Genomic DNA, 17304 nt, shown 5'->3' with positions numbered 1-17304 from the left:
TGGCAGGCATGTGTGCGTGCACAGCGTAGCCATCAACGAAGATGGCGTCGAGGATGTCAGTCCCTTAGAGAAGCCTCCACCGCCATCTTGGTTGATGGCAGCAACCTGCACGCCCAGCCGGCAGGGCATTCACAGAAACAGAAAAGAGGTAGGTGGAGCGGTCTCTCACAGTCTGTAGGGGGGTGCTGGGAGCAGGGGCCCCAGGGCCCGGGGCAGTCTGGCACCCAAGGGCCCAGTCATGCCCGGCACTGGTCCTGCTTAGGGATGATGGGAGTCATAGTCCAGCAATATCTGGAGGGCATTAGTTTGCAAAAGTGTGGCTTATTTTTCTTTGGTAGCAATTCCAAAACCAGCGATAGAACAATATTGTTTCAGTAGGTAACAGAAAGGGTTGGCTGGTGCCTGCTGGAAACTGGTAGGGCAGGGAGCCCAACGGTAGGTGGAGCCAGAGCTAATGACAGGCAAGAGCCAGGGCCAATGAGAGGTGGAGCCAACTAATTGTAGTTTTGCCCCCATCCTCCTCCTCCCTGACTGAGGCCACACTGAGACTGACGAGGAAGAGGAGGAGGAGGAAGATGACAGGCAGGCCCTGGACTGGTTGTAAGTAAGAAGGCAGGGAGGTGGGGGCTAGATGAGTGCCCCCCCGTCTCCCAAATGGACCAGCTCCCACTGGGTTCAGGGGTTACCTCTTTCTGGCGGCAGATCATGGATGGATGGATGGATGCGGTGGCCTCTTTGTGTGGTGCCCCAAGGGGGCCGAAAACGAGAATGGCAACACAGAAAACTCACTCCTGTGCCTCTCACCAGCTCCTCTTTCTGTCTTTTCCTCTACAGCCCTGCTGTATAAACCTATCAACCGCGTGACCCGGAGCACTCTTGTATTACATGTGAGTACCACCCGTTGCTGGAATATGTGGTGGAATATGTGCCTTTCACTACTGCTGCTTTCAGATATGCCAAACGATGTGTGTGCAATTCCGACAAACCTAAGGAATTAATTTGTGCCTTTTTATAATCAAAACTATCCACACTCAATCCTCTTAGACGGGATTTCTTTTCTTTTTTTAAAACTGAGGTGCAGCGCTAGAAAAAATGTCATTGAAGTGGCACCTGCAACAAAATGTTGCAGAGTGGAATGCTTCAGGGCAGTATGTCAACCAGCCAACTAGCCAGCCATACCCTTTTGCATCCCACTCTTCCATTTTCTATCCCCTCCTCCCGCCCAAAGAGATACTTGGTGTTGTGTGGCCATAACATGTTTAGTCCTCATTGGCCTGTTTTGGGGTTCTTTCCAAATGAAGTTAGAGCAAAATTAAATGCAGAAAGTACAGGCAGTTATGTAATTGATTGGGGATCTTTTGCAAAACGATTGTTAATAATACAGAGATCCTGGCATTAGTAAGCCAATTAACACAAAAAACAACAGCACTGCTTAGTCCCAATTTCAGTCTACAAGTGATAGTGTTAAGCTGTTGATGAGTTATAACTCAGTTCTTTTATGTTGCAGTCCCCATTTTGGAGTTCTTTTGTTGAAGGAGCCCACTTTAAGATGCTGCAAGAGTCTTTGAGTTGGTTCTGCTGCAGCAGAATTTAAAAAGGACAAGATTCAAAAGCCAGCAGGGGGGATCTTTTCAGCCTCAGAAGATGCTCTTTTAATGACCTTAAAGACTATCAAGCCTCCCCCTCTGGAAATTCCTGTGTTTGCTAGAAATAAAGACAATTAAGAAATATCACTGACCACACTCACAGGTTTAAAATCTCAAGGTGTGTTCCTCTCCTCGTGCGCTAGGATCTGCTCAAGCATACGCCTTCCAATCACCCCGACTACCCGCTGCTCCAGGACGCTCTCCGCATCTCCCAGAACTTCCTTTCCAGTATCAATGAGGACATTGATCCCCGCCGGACGGCAGTCACCACCCCCAAAGGAGAGGTAAATGGGAGAAGGAGCTGGGGGCTGGGGAAGCGTCAGGCACTGAGAGGTTGGCATAGCAGTGGCAGGAGGGGTCATATTTTGAGAACTTAGCAAGAGCCAGAGGTCCACCTAGCTCAGTATTGTCCTCACTGACTGGCAGCAGCTCTCCAAGATTTAATCCCGGGATGGCTGTGTTATATTCCTCCACTCTCAGAGGCAGGATGCTTCTGAATGCACTGTGTTCCTGGGAAACACAAGTGTTGTGCTCAGTCACTTCACGTGGGGCTTCCCAGTGGGGCATCTGGTTGGTCGCTGTGAGAACAGGAGGCTGGACTGGATGGGCTTCCTTTGGCCTGATCCAGCAGCCAGGCTTTTACGGTCATTTCTGTCACACTGCCCTCACTCTCCATTTGACTTCACTTGTCATCAGTGATGGCAGCATGTCGTTACATCTGGCATCTGGTTGGCTGCTGTGAGAACAGGGCTGCTGAAGGGCTCTTCTGATGTTCTTACGTTCTGTGATTCGCCGCTCCTTCCTCCTCCTCACACGTGCTGTTTTCCTCTTTCTCTCGCGCCTGCAGACGCGGCAGCTGGTCAAGGACGGCTTCTTGGTGGAACTGGCCGAGGGTTCCCGCAAGCTGCGGCACGTCTTCCTCTTCACGGACGTCCTTCTCTGTGCCAAGCTGAAGAAAACAGGCGTGGGGTGAGGCACGGACGCATGTGTGAGAGAAGCGCACGGGGTGGGGATCCTGACCATACCTGCATCTTCCCACCACTCGTGGAGCAACCCCCCCCCCCGAATCTAGCAGAGAGCAAGCGGTGTCCTTGGCATCTGCACAAAAGTCTGGAGGTGGAAAATCCTTCTGCCAGTGGCAGATAGATTTGCTGGTCTTTATAAGGCTTCCTGCATTCTTTTTTGTATTTGACATTCTGAATATTTCTGAGCAAGGATTAATCTTGTCCGCCATTCAGCCAGGTGAGTCTAGGAAGCTGCCTTCTACCGTTGGTCCATCTAGTTCTGTATTGTCTACACGGACAGGCAGCCACTCTCCAGGGTTTCAGGCAGGAATCTTTCCCAGACCTACCTGGATATGCCAATGGGAGTTGAAGCTGGGACCTTCTGCACACAAAGCAGGGGCTGTATGACTGAGCTATGGCTGTTCCCTGAAAAATAAAGCAAGATTCCAGTCCTCATGGTTCTGAATTAAGGGCTGATTTAAATAGGAACACAGGAAGCTGCCTTACATGGTGTCAGACCGTTTGTTCATCTAGCTCAGTATTGCTTGCACTGACAGGCAGCGGCTCCCCAAGGTTTCATTCTTTCCCAGCCCTACTTGGAGATGCCAAGGATAGAATCTGGGACCTTCTGCGTGCAAAAGAAAGTAAGATTCCAGTCCTCATGGTTCTGAATAAATGGTTGAAATAGGAACATAGGAAGTGGCCTTGGCCTGAGTGAGACCCTTGACCTATCTAGCTCAGTACTGCCTACACTGACTGGCAGCAGATGTCTAGGGTCTCAGGCAGAAGTCTTTTTCTCAGCATGCAGAAGAGATGGGGATCTGGCAGTGTGCATTGATGGGGTTGCCCACTGAGCTCCCTGTCCCCTTTCCAGGAAACACCAGCAATATGACTGCAAGTGGTACATGCCGTTGGCTGAGCTGGTGTTCCCATCGCTGGAAGAATCGGACTCATGTCCGCATGTCCACGCCATGCCCGACCACGATCTGGAGGACATGAAGATAAAGATCTCCTCTATGAAGAGTGAGGTGCAGAAGGAGGTATGCCCAGGGCGGGAATGGGAGGGCAAAGTGGCCCTGCTGGATCAGACCAAAGGGTCTGCCAACCACAGGCAGAGCCAGAGCCAATGACAGGCGGGCCCAACTAATTCTAGATTTGCCCCCATCCTCCTCCCTGCCGAGTTCCACAAAGGGCAGCGCTGAGACTGAGGTGAAGGAGGAAGGTGACAAGTCAGGCTGCCCCCTGGACTGGTTGTAAGCAGGAGGGCAGGCAGGTGGGAGCTGGCTGAAGACAGACTGAGGTTGGTGGGGCGGCACCCCATTTGCCCTCATGGACCGCCTTCCACTGTCGTCCATCCCAGTATTCTGTTTCCAGCGCTGGCTGGCTAGATACCTTTTGGAAACTCCACAAGCAGGGTGTGAAGGCAGCACCTCTTTTCGATCATCCGTCTCCAGCACTTGCGTCAAGCCCTCCAATGGTGTCTCTTAACAACTTACCTAATTTATATCCAAGAGAGGAGTGTCGCTAGGGAGGGCCCACGGGGCCTGGGACCCCAATCTTTTTCAAAGTGGCTCAAGTGTTTCTGGGTAGGTCATGAACTCTGGGGAAACAGAATTTTGAAGAGAACAAAGTGACTGGGTAGGATATTAATTTGGGGAAATAAATTTAGTTTTCTTTATCTAGATGTGATTTGGGGGGTCACGAATGGGGGGGAATTGCATGGATCCGGAGCAGGGTCTGTGTGGAAGTTATGTGGGGGCAAATGAATTGCAGAAGAACTGAGTTAGGGTGATCTGGGGTGAGATAAAAATTAACTGAAGGATTTACCCTCGTTTGATTTGAAATTAGTCTGCTTGCCCACTTTGAGAGTTTCATCCCAAATACGCATCTAGGCATTTTTGTTTCTTTCTTTCTTTAAAACCATTTATAAACAGCGTAATGTTTCAAAGATCTCTAAGCAGTGCACAGTCTTAGAAAACAAGCCATGTATCATTAAAACAAGAACAAAAACAACCTCAGACCAATATAAACATCAATACGGAAACACGTTTTTTAAAAAGCATATGAAAGCAAATGAGGCAGAAAACCAGAGGATTCAAACAGGGTCCGATTTTATGGGTTGGGGTACGCCTGGAGATTAGCCTAGCGCACTAGTATATGCACATTTTAGGCAAATTTGTCCCTATGGCCCCGGAATCTTTTTGAAGTTACCCAGCAGTGCCCCTGGTTCGAGGGCAATTCTGTTCCACTCGCTGACAAACTTGTATCTGAAGCTTTCCTCCTCCTCCACAGAAGGCCAACAAGGGTCAGAGCCGAGCCATGGAGCGCCTAAAGAAGAAGATGTTTGACAACGAATTCTGGCTCCTGCTCAACTCCCCGTCCATCCCTTTCCGGATCCACAACCGAAATGGGAAAGTATGTATGGATTGTATATGGGGGCGGGTGTGTGTGAAAGCTCCACCACTGAGCTACAGCCCTTCTTACTTAAATCAACCCTTAATCCAGAACCTCGAGGACTGGAATCTTGCTCTGTTTTTAGGGGAGGGGGGCATAGCTCAGTTTGTGCTTTGCGTGTAGAAGATCCCAGGTTCAAATCCGGACATCTCCAGTTGTTAAACAGGGATCAGTTAGCGGGCAGTTGGGAAGACCCTTCCCTGGAGAGCTGCTACCAGTCCGAGGGTCCTTCAACAGCAGGTGGTGAACGGCAGTACACCACTTCCTTGGGATTTGCAAATATACCCCACTGCTGGCACCACTCCCGCCCTGTGCTACCTTTCTCCCAAAGGTCAACTGCCCTGGAACAGGAGGGGTCACCACCAGATAATGGCTCTTCAGGGTCAGGGGAGGGTGATGGTTTCGCCCTGTCATGTGACCACCGCTTCCACCCCCCCACTACCTTTCTTTCTTGATTTCCCCTCCCCCAATTTCTACAAGCTTTATTGGCAGCGCTATCCCTTTCCTGTGACCGTGACCATCAGCAACCATTCTACCCTATAGTCTCGTTCCGTACGACAGCAGTAGCTGACATGGTGGCTCGTACAGCAGAAGTAGCCAACCTGCTTGCCCTCTGGATGTTGCTGGACTCAAAGTCCCGTTGCTCCTGACCGTTGGGTTGTGCTGGTGGCTGGGAGCCGTCGTTCAACAGCCTCAGGAGGGCACCAGGTTGGCTATCCCTGTTCTAGAGGTTGTGGACTCTCAACTCCCAGCAGCCAGCGTGGCCCAGTGATCAGGGATGGTGGCAGTTGTTGTCCAGCAACATCGGGAAGTCACTGCATTGGCTGCCTTTGCTTTATGGTAACTTCTAAGGTCTAGATGTGCAGGGATTGAACCCAGGGCAGTCTCTTGCAAAGTGCAAACTTTGCCGCTGAGTTGTGGCTCCTTCATAGCTATGTGCTGCCTCCTTTCCATATGACCCACGTGTGATCTCTCGACTGCACTTTGTGGGAGGTGGGGAGCTCCTGTCTGTGCCTCCTGAGCTGAGCGCCATCTTGCTTTTCTTCCAGAGCTATCTGTTCTTGCTGTCTTCCGACTACGAGCGGGCAGAGTGGAGGGAGGCCATCCAGAAGCTGCAAAAGAAAGGCAAGAGTTTCTGGTTATGATGACATTTCTCCTTCTCTTTGGGACAGCCTATTAGTGCCCTCACTGACCGCTAGTGCCCTCACTGACCGCTAGTGCCCTCACTGACCGCTAGTGCCCTCACTGACCACTAGTGCCCTCACTGACCGCTAATATTGCCTGGACACAGTTCAGGAAGGGTGTGGGGTTGGGCAGCATTGTAGACCAAGGCCCTAAAGCCTTCTTTCCGTGGCCTGCTTCCAAAAAAACTCCAACTACCTTTTTGTTCCTGGTTGGTCTGTGCGCTTCCTCCAGACAAGTCCCAAGGGGTTCCAGATACCCTTCTCCACAGTCAGGGCCTCTCCAGAGTGTTGCCTTTCGTGCAGATGCCTTCTGCAACATTGCATTAACGCGATCATAGTGCTCTGTGGTGGATTTATACAGGACCGTCCCCACACCTCATTCCGCTTTATTAGTTGTTCCGTGATGCTTCCCCAATGATGCTGCATTCTTGCCGTCCAGAGGAGCAATCCCGCACTAGAGGGTGACCAAAAACCCTCCACAAATCTGCACATTTGTAGTATTAAAGTTACAGGATTTCAGAAGGAAGTTACAGGACATGCACCGACTGGAAACAAAGCAGTATGTGCCCTCTGAAACTTTTGCAGGTGCAAATGGTACTCAAAGCAGGATTGAGCGTAAACGCCCCCGATAACATCATAGGCACAAATGATCATAAATGCTTGATGGAAAGGACTTCTGGACACCTCCCCCCCCCATGGGTCTCCCCAGGCTTAACTCTCTGCTGCCCCCTGGTGACCTTCTGCTGTAACAGCTTCCAGAGATCTTTTGTGACACATAGCAGGGGACAGGGAGTGTCTCATACTAGGCTCTACTTTCTGCTAAACTGACCTCCTCTTTTATTACCCATTCCCCCACCCCATGACAGATCTCCAGACCTTTGTGCTCAGCTCCGTGGAGCTGCAGGTCCTCACAGGGTCGTGCTTCAAGCTACGCACCGTGCACAACATTCCTGTCACCAGCAATAAGGATGGTGAGCGACGTCTTTGCTCTTGTTTTCTTGGGAAACTTCCCTCCCCCCATTACTACCTTGATGCCTTCCATTTAACTGTGATGCTACGAGATGCCACCTCCACCCTCTAAGAAGTAAAAAAAAAAGCTCTGAAAAAATGGCTCTCCAAAAAATTGTGGAAGGGGTGAATTACCCCAAGTCAGTGTCTCGTGCAGAGGTGCAACAGCCTCCTCTCTGGCGAAAGCGTTTGATGCTCCTGGGGGGTGGGGTCTCTAATTTATTTATTTCTCATGTTGCCTGGGAACAGCGGTGGTGCAATGGTGGAGGCTATTGATTAGTAGAGACATGAAGGCCTTGGGGTGGGAGATCAGAAATATTTGGGGGGGGGAATGTTTCACTCGCTTTTTATTTTCCCCAAACCTTTTTTGTTTCACCCACCCCAAGAAACAGGAAAATGGGGAGGACTGGTTTCCCCCCAATTTTTTTCTGCTTTTTTTTCTTGGTCTTTGCATTTGTGTTCATTAGGGCGAATGGACCACTGGCCCGCCAGCCTCATTAAGCTGGCTGTGCCCCAAGCAAGTGTTGGGCTCTGTGCCCTCCGCCCTACTCGTCTCAAGCGTAGAGTGGGGAAGGAAGTCTTTCTTCACTTACGCTTGTACAGTAGTCGGCCCAGCGTGTGGCAGCCGTGAAAAAGGCAAACTCCATGCCCCCAGGGATCATTAGGAAAGGGATTGAAAATAAAGCTGCCGGTATCATCATGCTGTTGTGCAAATCCTGGGATGCTGCGTACAGTTCTGGTCGCCTTACTTCCAAAAGGATATTGCAGAGCTGGAAAAGGCTCAGAAAAGGGCAACCTGAATGATCAAGGAGTGAATGTTGGAAGATTCAGGACAGACACAAGAACAAGAGGCAGTGGTGGCCACCAGCTTGTATGGCTTTAAAAGAGGATTAGGCAAATTCATGGAGGTTAAAAGGCTATCGATGGCTACTAGCCGTGATGGCTGTCTTCTGCCTCCACTGTGGAGGCAGTAAGCTTCCAAATACTACTTGCTAGGAATCACAAGTGGGGAGAGTTGCTGTTGCACTCAGGTCCTGCGTGTGGGCTTCCCATCTGGGCAACTGGTTGGCCACTGGGAGAACAGGATGCTGGACTAGATGGGCCACTGGCCTGACCCAGCAAGTTCTTCTGATGTTCAAAAATACCACAAAAGCTCCCCCCCCCCAAGATTCTTCCACCACCAGCAGTGGAAGATCGCACAGCCCTTGCCAGTTTGGGTACCAGTCCAGGGCCTGCCCAAGCAACTTGGGTAGCCAATGTGATGCCCTCCTCACCCTTGCCCTAGAAACATCAGGTTATGGGCCACCCTGGTGTTAAAACCTCCATCCTACCACCAGATGGCGCCATGCATATAAGGAGAGACCGGGCTGTGTATCTTCTCCTTGCTGTGTGTTTCAGCTTGGAGGTTCCTGATATCACTGTTGCCTTCCAGTGTTCTCTGGGTTCTCCTTAAAAAAAAAAAATTGTGAGTGTGGAGGCAAATTTTTAAATGCAAGAGCTCATCACGACAGTCCTTGTAACCATCTCCTCAAGAGGAGTCCAAAAATGCAGGCAGCTGCATTGATCTGTTATTTAATTTATATTTATGTATACATGAATGCGTGTCCACACACACTGAGCAAAGAGCTGCTGGCCACGGCATGATAAGCAGTATTGGCATTGGCATGACTGCAATGCTGTGCATAGTGTTCTCCAAGATGGCTCTGTTGACCTTGGTGATGTTTATTTACGCAGCTGCATAGGTTCAACTTGCAAAACAAACTGAGCTCGAACAAAAGACCGTCAGCAAACCCAAATGTGGCCTTTAGCTCTTAATTAGAAATATAAACTATTTTGCAAAGAAGTGTTACCATTTAAAACTGCTGGCATGGAGTAGGAACCCTGTCAAAGAAAAGAAAAACTTGTACCCGGCCTCTGCTTGATTCTTTTCCTCATTATCTAACTTCCTCTAGGCCAGGGGTTCGCAAACTGTGGTCCATGAGCTTCATTCAAGTGGTCTGCAGCATGTCTGCATTAAACATTTATATTCATTTTTATGGTATTACAATTTGAATTTTGTGGAATGCAAATTGTAACCCAATAAAAATGCAATACAAAAAAGAAGCAATAAAAATACAATTAAAAATCATGCATTATCCAGCATACCTAAAACAGGCAGAAAAATAATGAAGTGGTCCGCCCAAGACCACAGGCAATTTTCAAATGGCCCGTGGGAAGAAAGGTTTGGGAACCACTGCTCTAGGCGAACCTGTCATAAACTTGAAAGCCTTGTTATCACCTCATTTATTTGCCAGAGCAAGGAAGGCCTGTGACTTATCCTGTTCCTCTGGCAGATGATGTCATCGCTCCAACTCTGAAGGAAAAAGTCCCAGAGCTGCTCTCCCACTCCACTGCACCATTATTTTTCAGAGCTAAATTGTGACTGTTCCTTCTTCCACTGAAAAACTAGGGCTGTCACCCAGGTAGATCTTAGTTAATAGATGCATTAAATGTGCAAACCTTTGTGCACGCGGCCTTTTGATTTTAGAGGTTCAGTCTAGGCATTTGAGGTGTAGAAGAGAGGGGTGTGCCTTTCTTACGATGGCGCTTGTCTTGGGTAGTTTTAATGAGTCCTTGTATTAACATTTTTTAAAAAAACTGGTGCCTGATTAATGGAGGCACTTTTCTTTTTAAAAAATGGATCAGTCCATTAAACATTGCAGACCTACCAAAGCCGCATTTTAGCAATACCGATCTTGCCAAGAAACTCTTACTGAGTCTGCTTCCTGATATTGGCCCTTTAATTAGTCATTTCCTGGCACTTCCCAGCCACAATTTAATTAACTGCTTCCGCTTAACAGCCTGAGCAGTTGTGCCTTTAGCTTTTTTTTTTTTAAAGTTATGATTGCAATTGAAAAAATCAACGGCGACGAAAATCTGATAGTGACCTCTTTGTTCCTTTGCAGATGACGAATCTCCGGGGATGTATGGCTTCTTACACGTTATCGTCCACTCTGCCAAGGGCTTCAAACAATCTGCCAGTGAGTGCCGCCTCTGTGGGGCAAGGGGGTGCATGTGTGGTTTCTCCCCTGCACCCTTACATGGCTTGAGCCAGCCACAGCTTGGCACGGGAAAAGGCCAGAATTTGTGGCCCAGTCTCTTTCGCACCCACCAAATTGCACCTCCTGCTGGTTGACGCGTGGGCAGCATCGCCCCTTCTGTGAAAGCATCCTTCCTCCTCGGCTTAACGCTTATTAAGATGACGGATGATTTCTAACCGGCCGCCGTTGTCACATCTAACCTGCCATTCATCCCAAAGGCTCCCAGGCTGAATAATACCAAAAGCAATGTTTGCATAGCATCTAGGAAATGTTGCGTTTTATCCAGTGTTTGTCATAGAGTAGGCCCCATTAAAATCAGTAGGCATAACCAACAGAGGTCCATTAATTTCACCGGGTCTACTCTGAGGAGGACTTCGTTAGATGCGACCCTTTAGGATGACTGCTTACTACGTTTATTTATTTATTTTATTAAACTTCTGCCCGCTTGCTCGATCAAAACCTTTCGATCCGTCAATTAATCTCACTGATTTTAAGGGTCCCCCCCCATTAGTTAAGGGAAGTATCCGATCCCCATCCCTGTCTCAAGGTGCGGGTGAGAACAGCCTCTTCCTCTCCTCACGCATCTCTTCTCTTCTTCCTTAGACCTTTACTGCACGCTGGAAGTAGATTCTTTTGGCTATTTTGTCAGCAAAGCCAAGACGCGGGTGTTTCGAGACACCACCGAGCCCCAATGGAATGAGGTGAGCAAAAGGTCTTGCTTGGTTTGCGGGAAGTGGGGGACTAGGAGGCCGGAAAGGCCACGCTGAAGACAGGCGTTGCATTGTGTTTTGTTCGTTTGACATCTTGTCTTGCCCTCTGGTCAATTAGGTTCAGCAGGTAATGGAAAATAACAACAACCCTGCAATGCTTGTTTTGTCCTAGAAACCAAAGTGAGGCAGTTGCGTGTGCGTGCTGTGAAGTGAAGCCCTTCTTATCATAGAATCATAGAATAGTAGAGTTGGAAGGGGCCTATAAGGCCATCAAGTCCAACCCCCTGCTCAATTCAGGAATCCAAATCAAAGCATTCCCGACAGATGGCTGTCCAGCGGCCTCTTGAATGCCTCCAGTGTTGGAGAGCCCACTATCTCTCTAGTAATTGGTTCCATTGTCGTATGGCTTTAACATTTAGGAAGTTTTTCCTGATGTCCAGTTGAAATCTGGCTTCCTGCAACTTGAGCCCATTATTCCGTGTCCTGCACTCTGGGACGATTGAGAAGAGATCCCAGCCCTCCTCTGTGTGACAACCTTTAATGTACTTGAAGAGTGCTTTCATCTTCCATCTTGGGCACCAAACGCCTTCCCTGGCCCCGCACTCCCAAGTAGCACCAGAGAGCTGAATCTATCCACTCTTTTAATTTATTCATTATTTATTTATTTATTACATTTATGTCCCACCCTTCCTCCCAGAAGGAGCCCAGAGCAAATTCCCCTCAGTGCTCCTGACTTATTGGCTTGGACATCAGGGGAAATCTTAAAAGGGTGATTAGATGGAAAGGGTGTTCTGTATACTGGGGGCCACTGTCAAAAAGGCCCTTCTGAACGCCTGCAGGACTGACCAACCCACCCAGCTTTAGATATCTCCTTTTCCTCACCAGTTCTCACCTCTTTCCGTGGGGCTCTTATAGGACCAGAGGAAGATGCCTTATGCTGACTGGCAGTGGCTCTCTAGGCTTTCAGACAGGGGATGTTCCCAGCCCTACTTGGAGATGCTGAAGACTGAACTCGAGAAAGCAGGTGCTCTGCCACTGAGCTATGGCCCTTCCTCTAAAAATAAAGCAAGATTCCAGTCCTCATGGTTCTGAATGGCTGGTTTAAATAGGACGCGTCCTTATGCATGGTGAGACTATTGGCCCATCTAGCCTAGAACTGTCTGCACTGACTGGCAGCGGCTCTTCAGGGTTTCAGGCAGGGGTCTCTCCCAGCCTGTCCTGGAGATGCTTTCAGGGGTTGAACCTTGGATCTTTGGCACGTGTAAAAACAGGGGCTCTGTCCTGGTGCTACGGTCCTTCCCTTAAGAACTGAAATGCCCGTCTCCACTCACTCTCCCCTGCCCGTTCCTCTGCAGGAGTTTGAGATCGAGCTGGAGGGGTCGCAGTCACTGCGGATCCTCTGCTACGAGAAATGCTACGACAAGAGCAAGATGAACAAGGACAACCACGAGATTGTGGACAAGATTGTGGGCAAGGGGCAGGTTCAGGTACGGCGACATTGGCGCGAGGAAGGGAAGTGGGGCGCTGAGCTACATTCTGCACAATTCTGAGGCGAGGTTGCGTCTCTGGTGAGATTGCATTTCTGGAACACCCCCCCCCCCATGTTGCAACTGCTTGTGTGTAGAAAGGTAGCACCTCAAGGAGAGACTTGCTCACATTGGTCTGTCCCTGAAGTTCAGTGACACCATCCCTAGCGTGTAGCATGAAGTGGTGGTGGTGGGGTCCAAGAAGGGGCTTCTTAAAAAAAAAGAAAGAAAGAAAAGGTGAGGCTGTGGTGCTCTCATCAGAGAGTGCCTGATTCATATCTCTGAGGCTGCTTGCGGTGGTGTTGATCTGCAAGAAGATACATGAGAGGAGGTGTGGAATGTTCCTCAAATGTGAGACAGTGTTTTGTTTTTAAATCAAAAAGTCTTCTTGAGCATTGCTTCGCAACAAAGAGGTCTAGAACCTTTCCTTCCTTTTTAAAAGCGAACCCCCTTCAGAGGGTTACAAGCAGCCCTTGCTTCAGGGGTTGCATGCCCTGTCCCGGGACGTTGATCAAGAAGTTCTTTGCTCCTTTGCTTCCTAGAGTGCCAAAGTGGTGCAGCACAACCCATCTCTTGGGTGCCAAGCTGTATGTTCGCAAGTTCTCTGGTTTCTGATAAGGGGCATAAATTGTACAGTAGGGCCCCACTCAAACGGTGGGTTATGTTCCGGACCCCTGCTGAAAAGCAAAAACCGCTGAAAAGCGGAACTCATTGAATAGAATGGCGTGCAATGCCTGAAAACCGCCATAAAAGCAGAACAAGTGCCATATGAGTGGGGCTTTAGTCTAATTGTGTCTAATTGAGACTGCTGCATCAGCGAAGTGCCGTAAAGAGGGGCCCTACTGTACTTGGCTTGCAGAGGGTCAGATCTTCGCATCAAAGTACAATACGTCTGCTCCTGAAATGTGGTGATTTGGAGTGTTAATGCACTTCGGGGTGACTTTGGATCAGCCAAGGAGCCTGGTGGTGGGTTTGTGCAGGTAGAATTCTCTTCTCTTAGGTCTGTGTAAAGGACTTTGCAAGGCAGGCATCCCTGGATGCATTTTGGAAGGAGCCTTCAAGGGGTCTGTATGCAAGGCGGACCTGACCTGGTTCTTTCATTTCAGACATGCGTATTGTTAGTTTTGAATAAGAAGTTTCCTGAAATATTTTGAAACGTTCTTTGTTTTCGTGTTGTAGGAACCTTTCCCTTTTCTTCCCATGCGATTCCTACCTCTGGTCCCAAAGGTTCTGTTAAAGAACTAATGTCCATAAATGCACGTTCTTCGCTAACTGAGGGATTACTGTACTGGCTTCGCCTCACCGACCAACTTTATCACTTCGTTGCTGTAGCAACAGTTGCTAAGACAACTGTTGAGTTTCGTTCTGATTGGGCGAGGAGGATAATGAGAGTGGAAAGAGAAGGTTTAGCGCCTGCAAGGAGAAGATGTGCATCAGGTGCAGAATACTATGAAAGATCTCTTTGTGTAATATTGAGGGAAAGGTGTCTGTATTCGAGGCCTTGTCCTAGGGGGTAGGGTTTTTCCCCCAAGCCCCCCCCCCTTTTATTGGCTTCCATCAGGTTTTTCTGTCCCCTAAGCTATTTGTGTCCTGGGCTGATTGTCTGTAGAGACTGTCTCCATGTGAGCAAAGATCCACTTGGGCTCAGAAGGGAAAAGTCAGTTTTGCTTGGTTGTTTTTCAGCCATTATCTTCCATGATGCATATGCAAGACTAAACAAAAAATAGCAAATGGGCCAAACCAATTTGTGCGCTACATTGCAGGGTTGTTGTGAGGATAAAATGGAGCAGGGAAGGACCATGGTTCCCACCCCCCTTTTAATGCTGACAGGCCTTTGTAGCTATTTTCTTTTACCTTTTTTTGCTTAGCCAGTCACTTTAATGGATGGATGGATTTATATCCCGCCCTTCTTCTCAGAAGGAGTCCACTTCTTAAAAACAAAAGGCTTTAATTTAAAACATGTTAAAACATCTTTTAATCTTTTTTTAAAAATTGTATTTAATTCATTTTATGCTTCAGTATTATACCACCCCCCTGGCATTTTATGATATGACGGTATAGAAATACTTTTATAAATAAGTAAATGTATGCCACTTTGAGTCCTTGGTGGGAAAAGAGGGATATAAAATGGAATAATAAATAAATATCCCACACACACACAAACACACAACTCCCAGCAACCATAACTGCCTCCTGACAGTGGAGGCAAAGCATAGCCATTCTGGCTAGTAGCCATGGACAGTTTTCTCCGCCTCCGTCAGTTTGTCTCATCTGCTTTTTACAGGCGTCCAAGTTGGCGGTCGTCACTGCGACAGCTTCTTGGAGCCAATTCCAGAGTTTTAACTCTGCGCTATGCGAAGAAAGGCCTCCCTTTTGCCGGTCCTGCGTCTCTCCTCATTCAGCTTTGCTGTGCTGCCCCACGGCTGATGCTTTCGGGGTGGGCTGGGGCAGAGGGGAATGTGCCAGATGAGCATGGCACACCAGCCCTGGATTGAAGTGGCAAGATGGGAGATGGGAAGGAAGAGGACCCCCCCCCCCAATGAGAGTGCTGCACAAATAAGCTGCCTTGCACTAAGTGAGGCATTGAGCAGGGGGTTGGACTTGATGGCCTTACAGGCCCCTTCTGACTCTACTATTCTATGATTCTATGAGACGGTTGTTCCATCTTGCTTGGCATTGACTGCACTCACTGGCAGTGGCTCTTCAGGTAGGGGACATTCTTGGCGCTACCTGGGGATGCCATGGGGAGTGAACTTGGGGACCTTCTGCGTTCACAGCAGATGTTCGGCCACTGCGCTCCAGCCCTTCCCTGACGAGGCTTTAAAGGTCTCGGGGTGGGGTGGGGCTCACTAGCCGAGAGCAGCCTCTGTTATCGCAAAGGAGGGTTTGCATCGGCAAGCGTGACAGCTGCTGGGGGGGACGGGGAGATTCCAGCCGTGTGAACTTTGGGGGCGGAGAGGGAGTGCTGAGAACCTCGGGACAGCCAGGCTGCTCCGTAGACGATGCCCAGCAGTGTGCTTGAAGGGGGGGCGCGTGACAGATTTGGGCAAGGCAGGGAGGGCCCAGGGGTTGGTGGTGGAGCCCCTGCTTTGCGTGCAGAAAGCCCCAGGTTCGATCTGCAGCATCTCCAGTTTAAAAAAAGACCAGGAGCAAGTGGAAGTCTCTGGCCAGTCGCCACCCTGTTGCCTTCGAATCGAAACGTGCCGTGGCTGTAGCAAAGCCGTTTAAACTGAAGCAGCTTTGGCCAGAATCCTGCGCGGAGGTCGGTGCCCGAATCTGTGTTGCCCGGCGGCTCTTTTCTCCCAAGTGCCAAATCACTCCCCTCCCCAGGTGCCTCTGACCCCCCTCTGGCCCCGCTGGGAGAGGTGGAGACAAAGGGCCCTTTTGTCTGGCGGAAGGGGCTGTTTCTGTCTCCAATTAGGTGGGAGGCCTGGAGGGGGGGAACTGGGGGGACAGGGAGGAGAGAGGACCCTGGGGTCAATGGCAGGCGGCGCTGCTTTGGCCAGAGAGAGGCAAGCGTGTCTGTAAAGCCCAGGCACAAAAACCCTGGGAAGCAGAGAGGCGCATCGTCTGTCTGTTCCTTGGTGGGGTCTGACTAAAGGGATGTACGCTGAGGGCTCACGTCTTCTGCTTGCTGCTATAATTGTTACGGTTCCATCGGTGGTGGTGGTGTGATTAGAGTGTCAGACTCCCTGCTGGCCCATTTTGCTTGTAATATGCATTGTTGCTTTTCTCCCAACACATAGAATCACAGAGTTGGAAGGGGCATATAAGGTCATCAAGTCCAACCCCCTGCTCAATGCAGGAATCCAAATTAAAGCATCCCCAATAGGTGGCTGTCCAGCTGCCACTTGGATGCCTCCAGTGTCGGAGAGCCCACTACCTCTCTAGGTCATTGGTTCCATAGTTGCATTGCTCTAACAGTTAGGAAGTTTTTCCTGATGTTTAGCCGAAATCTGGCTTCCTGTAACTTGCACCCCTTATTCCATGTTCTGCACTCTGGTACAATTGAGAAGAGATTCTGGCCCTCCTCTGTATGGCAACCTTCTAGTACTTGAAGAGTGCTATCCTATCTCCCCTCAGTCTTCTCTTCTCAAGGCTAAACATGCCCAGTTCTTTCAGTCTCTCCTCATAGGGCTTTGTTTCCAGTCCCCTGATCATCCCCGTTGCCCTCCTCTGAACCTGTTCCAGTTTGTCTGCATCCTTCTTAAAGTGCAGTGTCCACAACTGGACACAGTACTCAAGATGATGCCTAACCAGTGCTGAATAGAGGCGAACTAATATTTAATGCAATTTAGAAACAATGCTTCTATTAATGCAGCCTAAAATAGCATTTGCCTTTTTTGCAGCCACATTACACTGTTGGCTCATATTCAGCTTGTGATCAACAACAATCCCAAGATCTTCTTGCTTGTAGCATTGCTGAGCCAAGTATCCCCCGTCTTATAACTGTGCATTTGGTTTCTTTTTCCTAGGTGTAGAACTTTGCACTTATCCCTGTTAAATTTCATTCTGTTGTTTTCAGCCCAGTGCTCCAGCCTATCAAGATCCATTTGAATTTTGTTTCTGTCTTCCAGGGTATTGGCTATCCCTCCCAATTTTGTAGCATCCGCAAATTTGATAAACATTCCCTGCTTGCACCTCTTCATCCAAGTCATTAATACAAATGTTGAAGAGCACTAGGCCTAGGAC

At 49.1% G+C, this 17304-nt stretch overlaps 1 protein-coding gene across 2 annotated transcripts in view; it reads left to right on the top strand.

The window, feature by feature from the left end:
- ABR (ABR activator of RhoGEF and GTPase) overlaps positions 1 to 17304 on the top strand; it is a 102484-nt gene that overhangs the window by 56640 nt on the left and 28540 nt on the right. For both annotated transcript variants that reach the window (XM_061605232.1, XM_061605233.1), the window contains 10 exons: positions 835 to 887; positions 1790 to 1930; positions 2494 to 2615; positions 3525 to 3690; positions 4943 to 5065; positions 6154 to 6229; positions 7155 to 7259; positions 10242 to 10316; positions 10980 to 11077; positions 12442 to 12573. In XM_061605232.1, the coding sequence (XP_061461216.1) occupies positions 835 to 887; positions 1790 to 1930; positions 2494 to 2615; positions 3525 to 3690; positions 4943 to 5065; positions 6154 to 6229; positions 7155 to 7259; positions 10242 to 10316; positions 10980 to 11077; positions 12442 to 12573 (1091 nt within the window). The remainder of the gene's footprint in view (positions 1 to 834; positions 888 to 1789; positions 1931 to 2493; positions 2616 to 3524; positions 3691 to 4942; positions 5066 to 6153; positions 6230 to 7154; positions 7260 to 10241; positions 10317 to 10979; positions 11078 to 12441; positions 12574 to 17304) is intronic.

The sequence above is a fragment of the Rhineura floridana genome, chromosome 21, assembly GCF_030035675.1.
Source record: "Rhineura floridana isolate rRhiFlo1 chromosome 21, rRhiFlo1.hap2, whole genome shotgun sequence".
Classification (NCBI taxonomy): Eukaryota; Metazoa; Chordata; class Lepidosauria; order Squamata; family Rhineuridae; genus Rhineura; species Rhineura floridana.
Note: the sequence above shows the minus strand (reverse complement) of the source record. Positions and strands in the feature narration are given on the sequence as shown.